Source organism: Humulus lupulus, chromosome 2, assembly GCF_963169125.1.
Source record: "Humulus lupulus chromosome 2, drHumLupu1.1, whole genome shotgun sequence".
In the NCBI taxonomy this organism is placed as follows: domain Eukaryota; kingdom Viridiplantae; phylum Streptophyta; class Magnoliopsida; order Rosales; family Cannabaceae; genus Humulus; species Humulus lupulus.
Window position 1 is genome coordinate 290,730,012 of NC_084794.1, and position 20,421 is coordinate 290,750,432.

Sequence of the window (20,421 nt, forward strand, 5' to 3'; positions counted from 1 at the left end):
GTTCAGCAGAGGCTGAAGACTTGTTCAAAAGATGCTGGACTTATGAAGAAGTTGAATGGCTGAAAGGAAAAAGAAATCAAAAACATTTGAATTATGCTGAAGGAGGTGATATATCGCCCCCTGTAGGCGATATATCGCCTGGACCAGTATGCCCAAGGCGACCGTGCATCGTTTCGTGTTTTCCGTATTTACGTGCTGCGATATATCGGCACACGCTGAATATTTAAACACGAAATTACACATTTTTAGCTAAGTTTGAATGGAGTAAACAGCCTTGACTAAGCCCTCAACGTATTCAAAGCTGCTGACTGACCTTATAACATTCAAACTTTACTCCTTATTAAATTTAATCCTCAAAATACTTAATTCTTAATCATCCATTCATAACATGTGCTTAAAATCCTATTGGTCCTCATCTAAACCATATAGTATAACAAATATTATCCTTAATATCAGTCATATAATCAAACCTTAGGTTAACATTAATATTCTTAAACTATAGGTTAAACTTAGAAAATCTATAAGTACTACTATGAGTGTCCAAATAATTCCCGGTCTGAACCAAAAATCCACAGTTACAAAGATAATACTATACATACTATAATACTACTATCTATCTTAGCTAAGTAAAGTTCTTGGACTCTACACCCCCCCCCCCCCCTCCTTTTCATGTTGGCAGGGATCCAATGAGGTCAACTCCCCATACTGCGAATGGCCAAGGGGAACTCATCATGGTGAGCTCATTTGGTGGAGCATGAGGTATCGAGGCGAACCGTTGGCGCTTATCGCAGCACCTTACGTATTCAAATGAGTCTGCCTTTACCGTTGGCCAGAAATAATCCTGTCTTTTTACTTTCTTTGAGAGGTTGTGCCCCCCAACGTGATCTCCACAAAATCCTTCATGAACTTCTTCTAGGATTTTCTTAGCTTTGGGAGGGGTTTTACACATCGCAATAACGACATGGAATATCCTCTTCTATACAATCTCCCTTCCAAGATGTGTACCTTGGTACTTTTCACATCAGTTTGCGGGCCTCGTTTGGGTCTACAGGTAGGTTCCCAATTTCGAGGTAGTCGATTACTGGTGTCATCCAAGTAGGCTGCGAATCTATCATGTCGACTTCGACCTTGTTGGGCTCGGTTATGCTTGGTTTCAGCAAGTACTCCACTGGTACCACGTTGAGTGTGTCAATCTCCTTGGTTTTGGCAAGTCGAGCTAGGACGTCTGCATTCGAGTTATGTTCTCGCGGAATCTGCTCGATCACGTAGAACTCGAATTGTTCGAATGCCTTGTTGACTTTTTTTCAAGTATGTAATTTTTCAATCATTACTGTAAAACATCCCAAAATAATCATTACTCACACAAAGTTGTCAACAAATTATTTATAGAATACAAGTTATTAAAATAAATAAAAAAAAAATACTTTTTCATCTAATCAAATAATATAAACTTTTATTTGCACACAAAAAAACTATAAGAATAGGATTCAATATAGTCTAAAAAATAAAATCATTGCTAGTAGGATTTTTTTTTCAATCCCCACTATAAAAACATCATTTATAATAATTACTCTAACAAATAAATCAACCACGAGAAACATGGATTAACATATTACAAAATCAAAAGAAACATGTCAACCACAAATTTTATCTTTCTTTAGATTTTTTGTAAAATAATAATTAATGTTTTGATTTTTTACTAATCCAATATAAGAAAGTTATAAACATTGTATTTTATTTTAGTGTTCCCATTTTAAATTAAGATGTAATTACAATCGACACCATACATTTTATCTCTAATGATGTTTTCAATACTTAAATTAATTTATAAAGTCAAATTTGAAGATTTTTATCTTTCCTTGACGTACTAAGTTATGACTATTCAATTAAAAAAAAAAAAAAAAACCTATGCCACAAAAAAAAATTGGTGTCAAATTGTGTAGAAAAACCTGTCTCATAAATGTACGTTAAACTTATCCCAAACAGAAAATTACTCAAATTTACACTAATCAAACAGAAAATATGTAATTCTAGTCAACTTACTCCTTTTTTTTCTCCTCTCATCCTTTTAATATTTATTTAATTATAATTATATATATCCTCATCATACAAATTGACATAAATATCTTTATATAATTTTAAACAATAAATTATATATATTTTTTAGTTTACTACCTTTATTGCCTATAATACTTATAAAATTGTATTATAAATTTCAAGGATAAAAATTGTGCAAAACAAATAGAAAATATATATTTATATATAAAAACTCTTAAAAAAATATCAACTCTAAAAACCTATAATTTGAAGAAAAAAAATTCAATTATACAGTTCTTAAATATTTGTTTCAATTTTACATTTTGCTACTGATTTTTTTTTAAATTTTACGATTTGCTCGTACGAGACATGGGGAACAATCTATTTGACACCATGTTTCATTTATGGGTCACGATTCCATCCCGCCTTGTACGGCAACGAAACATGTTCTGTTTTTACAATCTCAGCTGTCCAATACAAATTTAATTGATCCAATGGTTTTGGTGCTTTTATATACTTTTTATCGTGACCATTTATGTAATCTATGGCTGGGGAGTGGCCTGCGCAAAAGACTGTGCAACTGTCACTAATTTGACAGTTATAGACTAGGGAGTAGGGGTATGGCTTCAATTCAACATTGGTATTGCTGGAGAGAGAGAGTCGGTTACCATTTCCATTATTCCTCAAGCCAAGCTCTGTGCCCACCTTCTCCTGGGTACAACCCAAGTTTAAAATTTGGTTCAATTACTTTTGATCAAGGCTTTAGGAACCTTTGGGGTTCTAAGCATCAAAGTCTTAACCAAGACTCATTGACTATCTGGCTTGATAGTAACTCAGGTCTCGCTTCATTACTTCTTCTCTCATTTTCTTCATCTTAATCTCTAATTATGTGGAACAACAAAAATATGAATCGAATTGGGCTTGCTCGTACTGATTTTTCTCTTCTAAAATTAGTGTTGTAGTGAGTCGGTTACCATTTCCATTATCTTGCAGTTCTTAACATTACCCTCTTCTCAGGAAGAAAACCCCTGCATTATTTTTATTGTTTTGATTTCATCCTTTAATACTCCATCAGTTGCTGTTGTGACTTTCAGTCGAGTGTTCTTGCTGTTGTAGGGGCATTCAATATCCGGTGTAGAAACCTGAGAAGAACGAAGCATTAGAGCCTACTCAAGCACGAAATCCAGGTATAAAGTTTTGTATGATCTTGTTCATTGTTCTTTACTGTGATTCACTCGCAGAGGCTTTTCGTTGAAAAGTTTTTGTTGTATTTTGTGGAGTATTTTCAACAGTGTTGTTTATGCGAGTAGAAAATGGGTTTATGGAAAACAATTTGATTTCTTGTATATGAGACTGAGGACACTCGTACAGATACTTTGAATTTTTGGAACAAAAGGCAGTCTAGTTTAGTTTACTAAAAACATTGCTAATAGTAGTATACTTGATATGAAAGTGGAAGTTCATTTTTTATGTTGAATACTTTATGCAACTATATGGATGAAAACAAAAAAATAGTTCACATTTCTATTTTATAAGCAGTATACTATCTTTTTATGAGTAGATTTTGCATAAAGTGAGAATTGCAGTGACAATTACTTTGAAAAAATGTCCTTTAAATAAATCTTGTAATTAATGGTTAGCTCTGCAACATTAAATCAATATGCCTAATAATAATGTATGATTAAACTTTTTGCATGTGTAGAGTTGTTGTACTGTATATTTAGCTCATGAGTCGAACTCCTAATTTTGGTATCATTCTAATTTTGGTGTATAGGCGTGATATTAAATAGTATATATTGAGTTTTAAACATGCACATAACCTATTTGATTGAATGCTCTAAAAAAAAGGTACCAGAACTACTTATTGTTATATTTTATAGACTTATTTTGATTGTGATATACCCAAGTTCTGGATTTCGAGATTTAGTTGGATTTGATATGTATTTAGAGACTAGTTTATTTATTATTTCTATTTAATTATAGTTATTGTGTTGAGTGTCTGACAGTTACTTGTTTGCTATAGTAAGAAAATTCCTTGATACATTGTCAAGTAGAGTGACTAATTTAGGGCTTAAGTGAAATAAATATTTAAAAGTGAACCTTTAACTAGTTGCTAACCTTCCATTGGTTGAAAAATTGTTTGTGCTTTCTATTCATTTTCTATGTTCAAATATTCTGATAATTGAGTTTTGTTTTTAACGTTTTGGCTGAAAAATATATAGTACTAATAATGCATAATTGGTCCCTCTGTTGAGTGTGGTGTTGTGTTTGATTCCCTGGTCTTGAAACTTGTTTGTGCAATTCATTAAACCCTCAGTGGAGAAATTAGCATTTTTTGTTCTTGAGGTACGAAACATGTGTTTGTTTCTTTGTATGCAATTTTGTCAATGATCATTAGTGTAAAGGTGATTATTTTGAATAGTTTTTGGGTGAAAAATTGTTTGTGCTTTCTATTCATTTTCTAGGTTCAAACTTTCTGATAATGGAGTCTTGGTTCTTATGTTTTGGATAAAAAATATTTAGTGCTAATAATGCATAATTGCTCCCTCGGTTGGGTGTGGTGTTGTGTTTGATTCCATGGTCTTGAAACTTGTTTGTGCAATTCATTAGTTCATACGCACTAGCAACTATACTATCTATGTGTGGTGTGTGATCTGGGTGTGGTGTGTCTTCAAAAGTATTTGGCTCTTCCATTTTCTCATCATTGCATGTAATAAAAATGATAATGGAAAAAAGTTTTGTAAAACCTTAGAAATCTTGAAGACAAAAAGAACTTAGAACAGGGCAAAAATGAATAGCTTAACACAACTAAATTGGTTATGTGATAATATCAATTACAGAAAACATATGAAAAGGATATGTATGTATATCATGGTCAGTTAAGTTCCTTATTATTACTAGTGTATTTTCTTATTGTTTTATATAAGTATAAAACTAAAATGTGTTGTTATCAAGTTACTATTTAACAAAGTCAAAATAGTAAAATATTTTAAACATTTTGATAATTGGGTTTTGATGCATGAGTGCACCATACTGTGTCTTGAAATTATTTGAAAGTTGTGGTTGGTCTTAATGATAAATGTTAGTGTTTAACGCCCAAAATGTGACAACCACTAAGCGGTGGTTGTAGTATAATCGGGCGGTCAATCCACAAGGAGGTAACCTAAAATCAAAAGGTTAGTAGAAAATAACACAAAAAGTTAGTAACAAGAAGTAAATAAAATTGTAAATGGAAAGATGTTTGAGATTTTGGTATTGTATTTTTTATAAAGCGATGAAATAAGATAAGTGAAATAAAGGTAAGATGTAATCAAGAGTTTGAGAAAATGAAAGGTTTCAAGAATCATCCATATGCTTGTTTAGTTACTTGGTTACTTGATTTACAAAAATACACAAGTAAATAGTTCACATCCCAACATTTACTTGGAAAATCTAACATTAAAGTTCATAGTCTTTTCTAACAAAAGTTCATTTGAGTTATAAAATTCTTTACTTTAAAAGCACAATGTTAATCTTATGAAAAATCTAAAAATGACAAAATACCCAAGGGCAATAATGCAATAGAAGATTAGACATAAAATTATGTATCAATATTACTTTTGCTAATTAGAAGAACATAGAAAGAGTATGACTAATCCTATATACTATTAGCATAAGTAAATAAAGATAACAAAATAAAGATAGAGATGAAAGAACATAAATAACTCAAATATATTACATTAAGAACATAGTAAATCAAAGTAGCAAAATAACATCACTTGCATATGGAATCATCCCTAACCTTCCTAGGAAGATTAGGTCATTATGCTCATGATTCTCACAAAATTATAAGAAGAAAATATGAGAAGAAAGTGAGTGAAAATTTTTCTATAGTTTCTCTACTCTAAAAATTACATACCAAATGTGAAGAAAGTGTCTCTATTTATAGATGGAGAGAAGGACTAAAAAGAAATTAAATAACAATTTGGGGTTTACAAAATAAATCTGAAATATTAATAATAAAATATGATTTTGAAAAATCAAATCTTATTATTAATATTAACCTAGCTATTTTGGTGTATGGTCAAAATGTCATTTTTCAAAAGCACCAAAAAATATGAGCTTTAAAGCTCAAAATAGTAATTTTGCAAGGCCCAATACCCACAAAATATGAGTTGAAAGTGGCTGGTGACAGCTGGTCCATTGACCCATTTTCAGCCAATGGGAAGAAGACACGTGGATAGTAGGCTGGAAAAGGGTGAGCTCGGGTTGGGCTTTCGGACTGGGCTTCAGCTGCATTGGATGGAGTTGTAAAAGAAGGCAAGGCCTTCGTTGGGCCTCAGCTTTCTTGGGCTGCTGGGATGAATGGCTGATGGTCACGTTGTACATAATATGCATATATGTGCATGGTGGGTCAATGCAGGTGGAAAGGAGGCTGAAGGAGGAGCTGGGACGCGTGGCAGGCAGTGGCGGTGACACGTGGCAGCTGGGCAAAGAGAAGAGAGAGCTTGTGCTGGGCTTGGGCCGAAAAAAATGGGCTCATTCACTTCAAAAATGCCACATTCCCTTTTGGTTTTTTTTCAGATTTAACTCTTTCTTTTTCTTTATGCCAAAATACCAATTAATTCTTACAAAATAACAATAAATTAAATCATGATCAAATATTTTCATCCATAAAATATATCATATTAATTAAATGAAAATAATAATCAAAACTTAATTTATTTTGTCATTTAAGATCAATAAAAGTGCACTTTTCACCTCTAATCAATTAGCTATCTGCACATTATTTACAAATGTTAGCACAAAGATTTAATAAATGATACACAGCTGTTACTATAGGATGCACATTTATTTTTTAATTTTTTTTTGTTGCTAGAACTCATGGCCTTCAACATTTATATTAATTTTTTTGACTTGAAAGATGATTATCTACTATTCATTTATCTTTTCTGTGAAGGACCATTATCTTTAGAAAAAATAAGGGTGTGATTGGTTCGCGATTGGAAAACTGTATTTTTTAAAAGTTGATTCTGAAATGAAAATCTGAATTTAGTGACTAAAAACATGTTTTTGAAAATGTGATTGGTTCAATGTCAGTAAACTGTTTTTGAGTTTTAAAAAATTAAATCTGTGATTGGTATTAAATTTGAAAATATAACAGAAACTAAAATATGTGGGATTTTGAAAAATAATTTTACAAAACTGAGAAAACAACTTTTTCTCGTTTTCTAAATTATAACATAATATTAAAATTTTGATTAGGATACAGTTTTCAAAAACACCATACCAATCATATATTTTAGTGGGTCCACTCATTTTGAGTTTTTGAAAACATAAAATCAAATCTAAATCTTATACCAATCACACCCTAATATTCTCCTTTCTCTTTGTTTCCATTTTTCAAGACTAAAAATAACAAATATTCTCCAAACTATGTCTGAAAACAGAGAAAGACTATATAATTATCTTAATGCTTCATAAATGCTCCCATTGCAACTTGTTTTGGCTACCCTATATTCGTGCCTCGGCTCATTTTCTTAGCTGCCCAATATGCTAATTCAAGGCTTAAAAACTATAAAAGATATCCACTAAAATATTAACAAATATTCATGACTGTAGTACTATCCTCTCTTTGTTGTTAAATTGTAATCTATACTTGTTAAATGTATCTTTTGTAAGTAGCAATTTATTGGGGACAAATTATTAAAAAAATAGCTAATATATATTTTAAAAATGCTGGCAAATCAAGTAAAACAATGAGGAATAGTTTATTATATGAACTAGAGGTTGTATAAGTTTACAAGTAGAATTGTCCTTAATTTTGGAGCAAATTCTTGAATTTTTGCAGGCTAAATTATTTAGTTGTTGCCTGAATCACTGTGCTAGTCATAAATTATTGATCTTTTTTTAAATGACGATTAAACGAAAGCGCGGTGTTGTGGCTACTAATGACAAGGTGGCCAAGAAGGGTGTGGTTAAGAACGAAAAGGTCGCTGCTAAGAAGGACAATGTGACTGATTTAATGTGAGAATTTGTTACCATTGTTTTTTTCAATTAGTCTGTTGAGTATTGATTAACTGGCCACATTATTTTGTATTTAATGTTTACTATGTTCTATTCTATTAGGAGTGCTACAATTGAGAAAATGGCAACAGAAACTACCCGCAAAATGGAGGCCACTATAAGAGGGCATAATCGAATTCAGCTCGCTGGGGTATGATACTGTACTTGGAATATAACCACACTTTGTATTTTTCATGTGTTATTTATTAGCAATGATTAATGGTATTATTTGGTTTCGTGTAGATGCAGAAGGAGCTGGCTGGAAAGTGGATGGCTGCTTTCAATACAGCCTCCCCAAAGAATTCTGGGAAAAAAAAAGCAATTAATACAGCTTCTTCTAGCAAGTCTGGAGAAGATGAGGTTTGTTTAGAGGTTGATTCACGTGACATAGTCACAAGATGTTCCTTTGAACGGGTAGTTAGAATAGTGAGTTGCTTATCTAATGAACAAAAAGCAACTTAATAAAAAAAAGCTTTTTGTTCATTAGATAAGCAACTCACTATTCTAACTACCCGTTCAAAGGAACATCTTGTGACTATGTCACGTGAATCAACCTCTAAACAAACCTCATCTTCTCCAGACTTGCTAGAAGAAGCTGTATTAATTGCTTTTTTTTTCCCAGAATTCTTTGGGGAGGCTGTATTGAAAGCAGCCATCCACTTTCCAGCCAGCTCCTTCTGCATCTACACGAAACCAAATAATACCATTAATCATTGCTAATAAATAACACATGAAAAATACAAAGTGTGGTTATATTCCAAGTACAGTATCATACCCCAGCGAGCTGAATTCGATTATGCTCTCTTATAGTGGCCTCCATTTTGCGGGTAGTTTCTGTTGCCATTTTCTCAATTGTAGCACTCCTAATAGAATAGAACATAGTAAACATTAAATACAAAATAATGTGGCCAGTTAATCAATACTCAACAGACTAATTGAAAAAAACAATGGTAACAAATTCTCACATTAAATCAGTCACATTGTCCTTCTTAGCAGCAACCTTTTCGTTCTTAACCACACCCTTCTTGGCCACCTTGTCATTAGTAGCCACAACACCGCGCTTTCGTTTAATCGTCATTTAAAAAAAGATCAATAATTTATGACTAGCACAGTGATTCAGGCAACAACTAAATAATTTAGCCTGCAAAAATTCAAGAATTTGCTCCAAAATTAAGGACAATTCTACTTGTAAACTTATACAACCTCTAGTTCATATAATAAACTATTCCTCACTGTTTTACTTGATTTGCCAGCATTTTTAAAATATATATTAGCTATTTTTTTAATAATTTGTCCCCAATAAATTGCTACTTACAAAAGATACATTTAACAAGTATAGATTACAATTTAACAACAAAGAGAAGATAGTACTACAGTCATGAATATTTGTTAATATTTTAGTGGATATCTTTTATAGTTTTTAAGCCTTGAATCAGCATATTGGGCAGCTAAGAAAATGAGCCGAGGCACGAATATAGGGTAGCCAAAACAAGTTGCAATGGGAGCATTTATGAAGCATTAAGATAATTATATAGTCTTTCTCTGTTTTCAGACATAGTTTGGAGAATATTTGTTATTTTTAGTCTTGAAAAATGGAAACAAAGAGAAAGGAGATTATTATTTTTTCTAAAGATAATGGTATTTCACAGAAAAGAGAAATGAACCTCTGAATTATGAATGCAATGTAAACAATATGATACTAAACATAAAAAGAAAACCAAATCAGTGCTCTAGATAGGTATTAAAGAATAATTTCCACAGCTTGCATAGCTTATTTGAGAATCATAGGTCCTTGTCAACAAAAATATACATATCTCAAGGCATGCTAAGCCAAGCTATAATTAACAAGTTCTATTATAGCTAACAAGAAGAAAGCAATGACTCAGTTTTGCAACTCCATTTTGAAATTTGGACTCGTGAAAAAATAATGATACCAAGAACAATGCTCATTTGCATCAATTAATTCCTCAAAGTAGCAAAACCAACATGATGGATAGTCAATCCAAATAAGTATTCAGATAAAAAAAATTGACTAATTCAAGGAAAAAATATTAACAATTGACAAAGTTGCAAATGTGTCATAGGGGAAAAGTTTACAATTTCAATATGATGTCTATGATGCCCCTAAGTTTAGATTATCTGATTTTTCATAAGTAAAAGCAAAAGATATTTAAGTCAGCAACTAGTTAAAGGTTCACTTTCAAGTATCTATTTCACTTAGGCCCTAAATTAGTCACTCTACTTGACAATGTATCAAGAAATTTTCTTACTATTGCAAACAAGTAAATGTCAGACACTCAACACAATAATAATAATTAAATAGAAATAATAAATAAACTAGTTTCTACATACATATCAAATCCAACTAAATCTCGAAATCCAGAACTTGGGTATATCACAATCAAAATAAATCTATTAACAAACTAGTTTCTACATACATATTAAAAGGTCATTTTTGCAAAGTATTATTCACACCAATATCAGCAAACATAAATAAACGGCATGAAATTCAGTTAAAGATCTATGTTTTTATATTGCACGTTGTAAAAACTACAACCATTAATGTGTCCAATAAAGAAGAACAATATATCAAAATAGATTGTATTTATATATATAATGAATTTAAATACTACGGTAATATGGGAGAGGTTCATGCATAGACATAGTTGTCTTCAATTGATATACTACTGGTTCACTCTTAAGAAGGTAAAGTCAATTCCAGTTAGTACTTGTAATAAGAACTTTTCTAATAACCTACTTTGGTTGCATAACTGTATAATATAAATATACATATAAATAGTAAACTCTAACATGCTCTCATAATTTTCTTGGGTCCAATAATAGATTAGGAGACCATAGCCATTCTTGCATAGTTTCTTCTTCAAAACAATTATCATATGCATAATAACGAGTAACATAAAATTTCGATGTTGGGACCCTTTTTATCATTAAGACTAACCACAACTTTCAAATAATGTAAAGACACAGTATGGTGCACTCATGCATCAAAACCCAATTATCAAAATGTTTAAAATATTTTACTATTTTGACTTTGTTAAATAGTAACTTGATAACAACAAACTTTAGTTTTATACTTATATAAAACAACAAGAAAATACACTAATAATAATAAGGAACTTAACTAACCATGATATACATGCATATCATTTTCATATGTTTTCTGTAATTGATATTATCACATAGCCAATTTAGTTGTGTTAAGCTATTCATTTTTGCCCTGTTCTAAGTTCTTTTTGTCTTCAAGTTTTTTAACGTTTTTCAAAACTTTTTTCCATTATCATTTTTATTACATGCAATGATGAGAAAATGGAAGAGTCAAATACTTTTGAAGACACACCACACATAGATAGTATAGTTGCTAGTGCTTATGAACTAATGAATTGCACAAACAAATTTCAAGACCATGGAATCAAACACAACACCACACCCAACAGAGGGAGCAATTATGCATTATTAGCACTAAATATATTTTAGCCAAAACATTAAAACCAAGACTCCATTATCAGAAATTTTGAACATAGAAAATGAATAGAAAGCACAAACAATTTTTCACCCAAAAACTATTCAAAATAATCACCTTTACACTAATGATCATTGACAAAATATCATACAAAGAAACAAACACATGTTTCGTACCTCAAGAACAACAAATGTTAATTTCTCCACCGAGGGTTTAATGAATTGCACAAACAAGTTTCAAGACCATGGAATTAAACACAACACCACACTCAACAGAGGGAGCAATTATGCATTATTAGTACTATATATTTTTCAGCCAAAACATTAAAACCAAGACTCTATTATCAGAAATTTTGAACATAGAAAATGAATAGAAAGCACAAACAATTTTTCACCCAAAAACTATTCAAAATTTTCACCTTTACGCTAAAGATCATTGACAAAATATCATACAAAGAAACAAACACAGGTTCCGTACCTCAAGAACAACAAATGCTACTTTCTCCACTGTGGGTTTAATGACAGAACACCCTGCCAATAAATTTTTCTGTTTCACAAACAACAACAAGAAAAGGTTGAAAAAAAACAGTGTTAGTTTTCTATCAGAAGAGGTTAGTGGAAATTTTCAAAGAGATTAGAGAGTTTTAAAACAACTAACCTAGAATACGCACCTCAATATACTTAAAATCTTAGTTCAGTTTCCTTTTCTCCGTCGGAGGTTCAACATCGGAGGACCCAATCAAGCCATGCACCATAGTCGTTTCCGAGCAACGGAAGAAATTTTGGAAGGAATGATGATTTCTGGTTTTGTTTCAGAAGGTTAATGTGAGAGTAATGGTAAAGAGAGAAGATGGAGTTGGTTTAAACAGGGAAGAAGTGACCGGTTGCCTTACTCCATCAATACCCCTACTAAAACTAGACTGTAACTGATAGAAACTGACACGGGAACAGTCTCTTTTGCAGAGCACACCCCAACTGTTGGATCAATTAAAACCTGATCTAACGACCCATATTAAAAAACAAACAATGTCCCGTCTCCATACAAGGCGGGACGGAATCGGGGTCCATATATATATATTTATATATATGGCACCATGTTCAGTATGTCTTTGCAGCTATTTAGTTTGAAGCTTTTGAGAGAGGTCCTTGTTCCTAAACAATTAAATAAATAATTCTACTTGGGAATGAATTGTTTCTCTCCTTTCTCTTTTTATTCTTCTTTGAACCATTTTTCATGTTCACTTTTCAAACTTCTGATTTGAAAAAATAAAGTAGAAGAGGTTAATTTGGTTGATTTTGGCTTTTTGTGTTGGTTGATTATGTTGCTTTTGCTTTTTTTAACCAAATCAATTTAAAAAAAAACCAAATCAACCCCCTCAAGCATTAATTTTTATCAACTTAAAAAAAACTAATCAACATATGTAACCAACCAAATAAACATTATTCTCAAATCAACCTCAGTAAACATCCAAATCAACTATGCATTTACTCAACATCAAAAAGCAACTGAATCAACTTAAGTAAACAACCAAATTAACTATATATATTTTTTTCAAACAAATTAAATATGATTTTTATTTTTTTTTGTTATTTGTCTGTTAAATTGATTAGATTGCTTTCAAAATTGATCAATTATGTTGTATTGTTATCTGTTTTAGAGTTGCTTAGGTTGATTTTGTGTCAAAGTAACCAAAACATTGCCGAATGGTACTTTTAAAAAAAAATTAATAAGAATTGTATTTTTTAAAAATACACATTTTAAAAAAAAATAAGAAGAAAAATAACACATAAATGAAAAAAAAACATCATTAAAATAAAATGCCCAATGTCATGTTTTTTAGTATTGAAACATTACGGAGACAGAATTAGAAAGACATTTTTATTCCACAATTAACAACTATGTATCTTCTCATTGTCATGCATATGAACCAACTCACGTATAATGAAATCCTCACAATGAAGCCAAAAAGAAAAAGGATAAAAACAAAAAGCATTTCTCTCATATCATACAACATAATCTACCTACATATAGTAAAATCTAGATAACATACCAGCAAGTGGGCTAAAATATCATCCCAGCTTAGTTTCCACCAGCAAGACCTGCTAATCGAGAAATCTCATCTTCTAGACGAGAACAGTGAGTCATGAACTGATCATGAAGTTCACTCGACTCAGGCTGAATTTGGTGCCACTGAGAAAGACCATTAAAAATAACTTTCAAACCACTCTGTAGCAGTTCCATTCCCTTGCTGATTCCATCAGGAAGTTTCCTTTTTCTGCTGTGTTGCCTCTCTCCATCAACCTCCATGGACTGCTTTTCATCATCTATCTGCATAGTTTCACATACAATAACAGTCTCTGGTTTAATAGTTGAGATCTTTCTGAACATTTCCTTCAAAATCAGACCCTCCTTTGAAAGCAGTCCAAGCTGTTCAGACCCGGATGCAGTTATGTCAATGTCAGTTCCCTTGTCGAGAAATACCTTAAATTCAGACATGAATCTCTCCTCATTTGCCTCTTTTCCAGATTCTAAATCATATGAAAGGGCTGCATTTTCAGGCACGAATCTCCAGAGCTCATTACATGTAGTGCGGGCTGAAAAGTACCCGAATGCAGTGATTGCCAAATGAATCAGAGCCCAGTGCCTTTCCTTTAACATCATTTGATACAATTGGCTAGCAGCAGTGATCTTGGTACTGTCCTTATCAGCTTCTGCCATTGGCATGTGTGCGAGACCTGCCATGAAAAGAGCGAGAGTTGGTTTGCATTCATACAAGTCTCTGTCAGAGGCTGCTGGCCCTGAGATAAACAGATTTTCAAGCTCGAGAAGGAGCTTGTTCATCCCGTCAGATGCATATAGGTGCTTCGTGTTTGAGATGATCCCTAATGTTTCACTCAAAAGCTTGCGGTGTTGCTCCTTCCGTAGTTTATCCACACAAACACTGTAGTTATTGATTAAAGAACCTAGGAACTGCAGGATCTTCCCTTCAGTATCAGATAAGTTGATCTGGCTACATTGAAAAAAAAAAATCAGTTAAACATTGTTGAATCATTTTTGGTTGGGATTCCCAAAAGATTTGAATGGTTAATTTAACATAAACGAAAAACAGCTCAATATCTTGCAGAGAAGGAAACCTTTTAACTTACAGAGACTGCATTGAAGCAGACAGAGCAAATACTGGAACCCCCAAAACACCATCATTACTAGCTGTGATTGATTTTTCTTCAAAACTTTCTATGAAGTCAAAGAAATCAGCTAGTATTCTTTCAGTTGCATTACTTTTCATCTTCTCTGATAGTAAGTTCAGCGGAAAGCCCTCCATGAACAACGCTAAACACATAATTGACGACAGTTGAGATCTGTTGTCACCAATTATGGATTTGAAAACCTGGTCGACCAAAGATTGTGCTCCAAAACTGATTAACATGCTGATTGATCTTGCCAACTTTCTCATTCCATAACCAGGATCAAGAACTGATTGAGAAGACGCCAGTAACTTCATCAATGAACAAATCTTATTAATCATTCCACTTACCATCCCTGACTCAGCATAACGTAGAATAAAGCACCAAAGCTCCATTACAATTTCCCAGCAAAGGAAATGAGGATGGCAGAGGTTCTCAAGAAGAATTGATTCCACTTCCATCCATGCAACACTTGAAGATACCACAACCAAAAATGACTTTAATGCATCCAAAAGAGAAGAAAACATTGGTTGCCAAACTAGTCCCTCATTTTTCCCAGAACCACACGATACAGGAAGTTGCAAAACGAGAACTGAAGAATACACCTCTTCGTCAATTAAAGAGTCTAAAAACCATCCAAGCTTTCTGGCTAGCCCAAGTTTTATATCTTCTTCAAGATCCACAGAACATCTCAAGAAACTAAGAAACAACGCAACCCGACCAAGCAACATTGATCTTACCCCAGAAAATACTTGAGAAAAAAGAGTTTGATCCATGGGAAGCATCTTATTATGATCATTCAGATCTCCAGGAATAGAATTTGCAAAGCTTTCATTACTAAACAGGCTATCTACAACCTCTAATTTCAATTTATGCTCCACTTGATCTGAACTCAGAAATGAATTAAGTAGACTAAAGGATGTTTTATCCAAAAGTTCTGAAAAAACTTCACCAGCAGCTTTCAGCAGTTTTTCCTTGCTCAAAGAGACTTTAAAGGTCAAAATCATGAGGATGCAGAATGTAAACTCTCTGTGCACTGTACATGCTTGACATGGAAATAAAGCTGAAATTTTTAGTGCATTATTCAAGTAAAACTTCAGTGGAAGAAATTTCCTTCTAGCTTCAACAGCAGAAACAGACTCCTTAAGCGAAGAAGACCAAGCCTCGGCAACACATTTCAGATATTCATTAGCCAATGAGATTAGACTTGAAATGATATCTGCTACATTCATCTTTGTAGCTAAAATCCCCTCACCAAGCTGTAGCAGACTTACCACACCTCTCCATGACACATTAAGTATACTTACTAAACTTCCCCCACTATTAGCGGCAATTATGCCTATCTCGTGCAATTTTTCAATTGAACACTTTGTTATATCGATAACATGATTCATATTATTGATCCCTTCACATTCCATACTATTGTTCTCTGTCTCAAGCTTTTCATCAGGGAACTTCCAAGTTACAGCTTCAGCATACACTCCACACAGTCTTATTACAGCTTCTATGACCATATGTGCAATCTTTAACACTTCTGATCCATGTGAATTTATTCTCTGCATTTAGATGAGAGATTATTACTTCTGGTGATAAATGCCTAAAAGGCTCTTTTGACACATACTTAATTGACAAATAATATAACTACTTTGATCAACTACTTGCATGATAAGAATCCATCTCAAAAAGGAAACTAATTTATTTATAATATGAAAACTCAAATCAAATTGTGGTAAACATATACTAACCCCCCAAAACATTGCAAGAAGTCAATTGACATCACTTAAATGTTGTTGTTCTTGTTATGAGAAATTTCCTAATTCTCATGTTTTATTTTTGAAACTAGGATCCCAGCCTAACCCTACAATATTTGGAGACTAGGAATTTGTAACAATTGCTATGTAGCCAAGGAGGGACTCAAACCTCAGACCTTGAGGGAGCAAACCACGTGTCTGGTTATTTGAGCTACCCCTCTTGGTTAATTTTCATATTTTATGCTCAACATTCAATGAATAAACACAAGTTATACTACAGTACCTTGATGTCTGATATCAACTCTTTGGTTAAGTTTAACTGTTCAATAATGAACTTTTCAGTAGTATCCTTCAACGTTTTGTTAACTGAAACAGGGATTCTTGCCAGAGCTGAATAACTAGCAGTGGAGAATCTCAGAAAATCCAATAGCAGCTGAAAATGAAATTCGGAAAATAAAAGTTTATGCAATGAGAATCTTCAAAATAAATAATAATAATAAACATACTGAAATAAGGTAAGAAGTTCTGACAAGAAAAATTATAAGGTAAGAAGTTCTTAAACCACAAATATAACCTTAAACAAAATGGAAAATTTTTGTCTTAACTCTGAAGGATATAAGAGCTCCAATAATGTCAAAAATCATCTACCTGAAAAAACAGTTCGCTATGCTCCTCTTCTTGAGACTCCCCAGAGGACATAAGAGTCATCTTCAGGTGCTTTCCGCACCATATGCTTGCCTGACATATTGCATTCAAGATTTTACATTATGGCCTAACTGAGAATAAGATATCTATAAATTTTCTTTGCGAGGAGTAGAGAATCATCTATACCTTCGTCGCAAGGGTAAGAAATTGGCATTGACAACAGGATATACCAGATTCCAGGTGTTTTAAAGCCACATGTATTATGGCCTTGTTTAGCATGCACTGAGTTACATCCAGACAAGTGTAGTCTTCCCAAAATGTCAAGCTTGTTGTCAAGGCAAAAAACAGCATACACTTTATAATACACTAGACTGTGACTTTATGAGAAAGAAACAAAAAAAAAAATTATCTTTGGTGTGAAATCTTGGCCCATCTTAAACAAGGAGATCAGGGATTAAAGCATCTTCTCTAAAGCTGTCTACTGATAACATGCCTACAAACCCATATACAAAAGCAGCTGACAAATACGAATTGATCAAATGCCATGTAAAAGAAGGAAATTTGGATTTGGAAGAACTAAAATAGGGCATTGTATATTCGAAATTGCGAAGTACAAGAAAATAGTTGTACACCCAAATAAGTGATTTCCAAAAACTATGATATGAAAGTTGAAATTACAGAAAATGATGCAAATTTCAGCAATGAGAACGCACATATACAAATATAAATGGCAAAAATTAAGGATGAAAATGGTAAAGAGGTCAGCGGATACTGTGAGGCATTCGATGAGGGAAACCAAGTCAGATTTCTCTGTTATCTCTAATTTTCCGAGTTCATATAGCAGCTGGGTACGGCTCTCTACAACCTGTATGTTGGTTTGTAATCTCATCAATCTAATCAAGTTCCAAATACTATAAACAACAAATCAACATATCATTAAAAATTGGCGAAAATAATGATAAAATTTAGCCGCAAATACTTATTTGTTCTGAATCAGTAGCCCAACAACAAGTTCACAAACTCTCTACAAGACAACAATTCTTTTTCCTCCTTTCAAATTCGAAATTCGAAGAGCCAAATTAAACCAACAGCAGTACGAAAGTTATTGTATGCGAGAGAAAAATCAATGATTTCTTAGGGGAAAATGTTGATACATAGAAAGTGCGTTTCGCTTTCCCGGAAAGTGAAATGGAAAAGAAAATGAAATAAAACTTACATCTGAAGATTTAATGGCGTCTAATATGCTCTGCAAATCGTTGCTCGACTTCTTTCCCTCCATTCTCCGTTCTCTCTTATCCCTCTGATGATTTGCATTTCCCGCCTTTTTAAGATGCTTGGTGACCCAAATTTATTTAAATTCGGATAAGGACATTGAGAAATCAAATTTATATTTTTACCCCCATTTTCTTTTTGAAAATATAAATTGTACCCCCTTTATTGTTAGAAAATACACTTTTTCACACCTGAAACATAAATTATACCATTTTGGTCCCTGGACCCTTCTGATTAAAAATTTGGTCAAAATAGTATTATATAAGACTAAAATACTTTCTAATTTCTGAGCTTTTTGGGTTTTAATTTATTGATAGATATTTTTAATTAATAAATTCTATTTATTTATTTTATTTTAGTAATAAAAAGAAAATCAGCACTAACCATGGTGCTGTTGATGTTCTCCACCAACGTCCCCTCAATACTGGCTGTGTTATGAGAAAAATATTAGTTGATTTATTATTTTTTTCTGGAATTTGATTTGTTTTAGAGAGTTGGATTTGTTTATGTTTCACAAAATTGTAGAATTTTTTTGCTTGAGAAATTAGTGTTCCCATATTTCTTTTAATAATTTGTTTTTTTTCATCAAAGAATATTGCTTTTTCTTTTTAATAAATTTTGTTTTCATCAAAGAATTTTTTTTAATAATTATCTGATTTATTTTTTTTTGGGTTGAGGTAGGGGTGTAGAAAAGGGAAGAAAAAAACAAATAAAGATAGAAATCATTTATACAATAGTAATTAGGGTTTTTACCGGCGAAAATACTCAATGTTTATACGTTGTTCCACTTTTACACCCAATCTTTATTTTTCGCAGTGAATATACCCAAACCCACATGAACTGTGTCTCCGTCACTACTTAACCCCTAACAGCATTAAAAACGCTTACGTGGCCAATTGCGTGTACAAACCCAGACACATATACGTGTTATTAGACATTGAAGTGAACCAAAGCTATAAGTTGACTAGGGTATAGCTATCCAAACTGACACAAATAGCAGCACTATTATTATTTGGCTACTTGAGAGACTGAGAAAAACAAATCAATGGAAGTCAGTGGCGGTGGTTGGGGGTGGCTCAGCCTCATCATTATCCCTCTCTTCCTTCTCAAATTCATTTCCGGGACCCTTCACCCTTCCCATAATCAGCACCATCTTATCCCTCCGCAAATCCATCTCCGACCTCGAGCTCATCCTCTGCAACCTCCACGCCAAGTACGACCCCATTGTCTCTCTCCGCATCGGCTCCTACCCCGCTGTCTTCATCGCCGACCATCACCTTGCCCACCAAGCCCTCATCCACAATGGTGCCATATTTGCCGACCGCCCTTCCGCTCTCCCCACCACTAAAATCTTCAACAACAAACGAGCACAACATCAGCTCCGCCAGGTACGGCCCAACATGGCGCCTCCTCCGCCGCAACATCACTTTCGAGATCCTCCACCCTTCGCGGGTCAAGCTCGCAAATGGGTTCTCGATATTCTCCTCAAACGCCTCGAATCCGATGCTCAAAGCGCCGCCGTTGGTGTTCGCGTAATAGATCACTTCCAGTACGCCGTGTTTTGCCTCTTCGTCTTGATGTGCTTCAGTGACAAGCTCGAGGAGTCGAAGATCAAAGAAATCGACGAGATCCCACCAGCCCAGATGGCATCACGGTACGGAAACATCTCATATAGGGTTTGGCAGGAGCGATTGGTGGAAAACAGTGAGACCCTAATGCTCCGATTCCTCCCCGATGAACTCCGATCATCTACAGTTGAGATCATCCCTTACTTCACCGATAGTTTTGGGAATTCCAGCCGTATCGACTATGGTACTGGCCACGAGACCAATTTTGCAGCGTGGTTGTATTGCTTAGCGAGGTTAGAAGTGATCAGGGAGGAGGATTATCAAGCAGCAGTGGTCAGAATCTTCGTCAAGTATATGGCTCTGATGAGGAAATTGTAGATTGTTTATTTCTTGGAGCCTGCTGGTTCTCATGGGGTTTGGGAACTTTTTGTTTTGCA

The 20,421-nt window shown here is 33.5% G+C and overlaps 2 protein-coding genes across 4 annotated transcripts; one reads left to right on the forward strand and one right to left on the reverse strand.

The window, feature by feature from the left end:
* Positions 1–9,055: 9,055 nt before the first annotated feature.
* On the reverse strand, positions 9,056–18,448 carry LOC133819751 (uncharacterized). Of its 3 annotated transcripts, XR_009886445.1 has the most exons (10): positions 18,361–18,448; positions 17,917–18,009; positions 17,331–17,465; positions 17,148–17,237; positions 16,783–16,932; positions 14,710–16,304; positions 13,614–14,573; positions 12,234–12,363; positions 12,041–12,109; positions 9,056–9,223 (listed from the first exon to the last, which is right to left on the reverse strand). XR_009886445.1 is itself a non-coding variant. In XM_062253079.1 (7 exons), the coding sequence occupies exons 1-7, from the start codon at positions 18,421–18,423 to the stop codon at positions 13,643–13,645; spliced, it is 3,057 nt and encodes a 1,018-aa protein (XP_062109063.1). In that variant the 5' UTR covers positions 18,424–18,448; the 3' UTR covers positions 13,428–13,642. The 3 variants fall into 3 exon arrangements, 2 of the variants coding, with proteins under 2 accessions (XP_062109063.1, XP_062109065.1); XM_062253079.1 differs by lacking the exons at positions 9,056–9,223; positions 12,041–12,109; positions 12,234–12,363 and having other exon boundaries at positions 13,428–14,573; XM_062253081.1 differs by lacking the exons at positions 9,056–9,223; positions 12,041–12,109; positions 12,234–12,363; positions 18,361–18,448 and having other exon boundaries at positions 13,428–14,573; positions 17,331–17,452.
* A 1,368-nt stretch (positions 18,449–19,816) lies between these two features.
* Positions 19,817–20,362, forward strand: LOC133815679 (uncharacterized). The gene has a single exon (XM_062248489.1). It carries the CDS (start codon positions 19,817–19,819, stop codon positions 20,360–20,362), a length of 546 nt encoding a protein of 181 aa, XP_062104473.1.
* The last annotated feature ends 59 nt before the right edge of the window (positions 20,363–20,421 follow it).

What these genes read in the sequence shown, in the direction of transcription:
- LOC133819751 (XM_062253079.1), bottom strand. Translation starts at nt 18,423, where the DNA reads ATGGAGGGAAAGAAGTCGAGCAACGATTTGCAGAGCATATTAGACGCC. An exon ending in TTCTTACCCTTGCGACGAAG is followed by an intron (nt 17,238 to 17,330) that starts GTATAGATGATT and finishes GCAATATGTCAG; the next exon opens with GCAAGCATATGGTGCGGAAA. An exon ending in TCTGCTTCAATGCAGTCTCT is followed by an intron (nt 14,574 to 14,709) that starts GTAAGTTAAAAG and finishes TTTTCAATGTAG; the next exon opens with CCAGATCAACTTATCTGATA.
- LOC133815679 (XM_062248489.1), top strand. Translation starts at nt 19,817, where the DNA reads ATGGCGCCTCCTCCGCCGCAACATCACTTTCGAGATCCTCCACCCTTC.